The sequence below is a fragment of the Myotis davidii genome, unplaced genomic scaffold, assembly GCF_000327345.1.
Source record: "Myotis davidii unplaced genomic scaffold, ASM32734v1 scaffold167, whole genome shotgun sequence".
In the NCBI taxonomy this organism is placed as follows: Eukaryota; Metazoa; Chordata; class Mammalia; order Chiroptera; family Vespertilionidae; genus Myotis; species Myotis davidii.
In genome coordinates this window covers 2,760,301-2,763,543 of record NW_006300048.1, presented here as the reverse complement: position 1 = coordinate 2,763,543, position 3,243 = coordinate 2,760,301, and the positions used below count along the sequence as shown (strand labels likewise).

The following is a 3,243-nucleotide window of genomic DNA, read 5'->3' as shown; positions in this document are numbered from 1 at the left end:
GGGGGGGGGGGGCGGTTAGTACAGGGAAGGTCCTGGCTGAGATCCTGGAGCAACTCAGAAGCCCAGGGAAAGGAGAGTACCAAAGGCAGGACCGGAAGACTGGGGTGCTGGGAGTCCAGAGTGAGCTGGGGCCCGAACCTGCCTTTCCCTCCCCTCCCCTTGCCACGTCTCTGGTACCTCAGAGTCACTACTGGGGCTACTCAGGCAGTTGAGGCAGGGCTCCAAGACCTCATGCCAGGGGAGGGTCATTGCCTCAGAGTAATCCAGCAGCTGGGTCATGACCCTGGTGAGGGGATGGAAACAAGTGAAGTCCCTACAGTCTGCCAGCGGCCCTCGCCACCAACGCACGGGCCTGGACAGGTCCCTCACCTCAGCGCCATCAGCAGCAGGGTTTTGTTGGGCCCGGGGGCATCCAGAGTCCGCAGCAACAGGAGGAAGGGCTGGGCCTCCTCCTGGAGGCGCTTGAGGAGGGGCCTCAGGGCCCCCCCAGGGCCCCCCTCACGGCACAGCACACGCTCCAAGTCCAGGAGGAGTTCTGCAGATGGGCCTCCAACCAGGGACCGGATCAGCAGCTCGGGGGACCCATCCTGGCCCTGGGCACCGGGGGGCTCCAGTGTTGCTGCCCAGACACACGGGAGGAAGAAAATACATACAAAGAGGATTCATACAAGTTGGCCAAACTGAGAAATGGGCAGGTCCTGAAAATCACCCCCAGATTTCCCTCCCATTCGGAGGTGCCTGCAGATTTTACAAAACTATAGGGGATTTTCTTTTCTGGCCCCACATATATACCTAGCTACATCTGAAGAAATGTCTAGAAAGGCAAACACTGTCACATTTACCGTTTTTAGCCTCCTATATCATACAATTACATTTATGATTAACCCCTTCCCCGGCAGAAACGTGTATACACGTTTTCACAAAATGTTCTTTTTTCAGTCGTTGACGAGTATACTCGTCTAAAAACTTTACCTTCAAAAACCAGCTACATACGTACCATTCTAAATAATTTCATCTAGAAACTTTCTGAGGAAATACTATTCTTAACCACAAAAATGGGAAGAAAAAATAATTACAAACTGTTTTCATAACCAGCATCAAAAATACTATATAGAACCAAAATAAAAAAATTAGTCTGAAAAAGAAACGTTTTTAACAAAAAAATTATTGGGGAAGGGGTTAAACGTGAACTATGCTGTCACATACGCCAGTAAACGTCAGCTGGTGTAAGAGCACCTGCACTAACCTGGCCCGGGGGCTTCAGACGGACACGCTGAAGGACACTGTGTACTTCACTCTCCCCCCACACTTCCGGGTTTTCACTTGTTTGTGAAACACAAAGGGTTTCCTCCCTATGACAGCAGTTTCTAGTCATCAACTTTCTGTACTGTGAATTACAATTTCACCAAAAAAGGCCTCTCTATAAATGACTTCAACCAACCTTTTGGTGTCCAGTAAGACTGGACCAAACCCAGACCACACCGATGGCAGCCTCACACGCCGGAAGCCATTCAGAGAAGGCAATTTCCTTGTCCCTATTCTAGGAATCCTCCCCTCTTGGCAGTTCTACCTGAGACCTAACTTGAGCCCCAAAGCCTCACTCACTTCCTGAAGGCTCCCGGTGTCCCTCTAGTAAGGTCTGAGGATGCCAGTGGCAGCCTCCTGGCCACCGGCGGGCACTGCCTGGCTCCTCAGCAGACCACCTCCCCACAATGGTACCTGTGCGCTCGGGACTGCCCAGCGGCTCCGAGTAGCGGTTGAAGAGGATCATGAGGATGGTGCGCGTGGTGGGCATGGGGTCCGTCCCCAGGGCAAGCCCCGAGTGCCTAAACATGGTGTCTCTCAGCTCTCGGGTGATAATCTGGTCTCCCAGAGTGTGGTGGTTGCACAGAAGCAGGCTGAGCAGGATCAGGCCATTTCTCACTGCGGAGGAGCACCTGGGAGGAGAGAGGTGGCCCGGGAAGAAATTGACAGAGTGAACACAACAGAAACAGGAAGTAAATACACCGGGGAGAAGCCCAGCATCGGGGGAGGAAGGGGCTTCAGGGGTCCTCAGCCTCAGGTCACTCCGCCCAATCCCAAGAAGGAAGGAAAGGCCAGGGTGTCTCTGCTCGCTGGGCGTCCCCCTGCCCTCAAGCACTTGGCCCTTGCCCCAACGACAGTCAAAGAGGCCACTGAAGTTCCACCGGAGGCACAAACAAGGGAGTTTCTGAGGGGCAGTGACCGGGGGGAGAGCAGTGGTGACTGGGGTGCGGCGGGAGTTGGAAGTTCGGAGGGTGAGGCCCTGACCCCTCTGTGTTCAGCATCAAGGTCAGCGCGGCAGGGATGGTGAGGAGCAGGCTGTCCGAGCCCGGGGGGGTGGCTGAGTCGATGCTGGCGAAGATCTCTCTGGTCATCTGCACATCGAACAACGGGGGGCCAGAATCCTGACTAATAAAGAAGTCGGGGTTCTCCAAGGTGCTGGCAATGGCCAGCATCTTCAGTGCCTGCAAGAGGGATGCGGAGGCAGAGTTAGGAGTGAGCAGAGCCACCGGCAGAGGAAGGAGAGAGCCAGGCCATCCTTCTAGATCTCAAACTTTGGGGGAGCAGAGTAAGAGACGGAAATGGAAAAGGCACTGACGGGACATTAAATGCTAAAAAACAAAAGCAAAGGAAAAAGACAAAATAAAGCAAAGAACTCAAAGGCTCAAAGGTGGTCATATGAGTCCAGTTTCTCTCTACCGGCACCAAGGCTAACTGGTGGGATGGCTGCCCCTCCCGTAGCTTCGCCTCAGAATGGGGCCCTTTCACAGCACTTAATTGTCTGCAAAAGCTTTCCCTGAAGTTGTTTTCTTCTTGCTTGACCGCTCTTGCCTTTGCGAAACGTCTCTTCCCTTGACGTCCATGAGTTCATGTCTGCCGGGTTGTCCTCCCTCCCTGGTGTTCCTCTGCCAAGTCCTTACACATACAAGTTCCTGTCCCCCTTCTCTTCTCGCTCTGCATGCCCTCCCTAGGCAACCTGGGCCACGCCCATAGCTTCAGTTACCACTTAGATGCCAACACTCCCAAACCTATGTCCCCTGGCCTCCAAAACCAGTGTCCCACCCTCCTCAACGAGGCTATTTGGGCTTTCTCCCTGGCAGAGTAGTTGTAGTTATAGGAAAAAATACTTGCAATGTGCAAACTTGTTTGCCGGTACTATACAAAAAAATAAAGATGAACACTCTACCACTGGAGTGGAGAAGGTCTCTCCTGGGGAAAGAG

General features: G+C 53.4%; 1 protein-coding gene across 1 annotated transcript in view; it reads right to left on the bottom strand.

The window, feature by feature from the left end:
- The window catches only part of CUL9 (cullin 9), a 38,085-nt gene that overhangs the window by 23,214 nt on the left and 11,628 nt on the right, over window positions 1-3,243 (bottom strand). The window contains exons 10-13 of the mRNA XM_015572211.1: window positions 2,290-2,486; window positions 1,720-1,937; window positions 370-619; window positions 178-283 (exon numbers count right to left, since the gene is read on the bottom strand). Coding sequence (XP_015427697.1) covers window positions 178-283; window positions 370-619; window positions 1,720-1,937; window positions 2,290-2,486 — 771 coding nt within the window. The remainder of the gene's footprint in view (window positions 1-177; window positions 284-369; window positions 620-1,719; window positions 1,938-2,289; window positions 2,487-3,243) is intronic.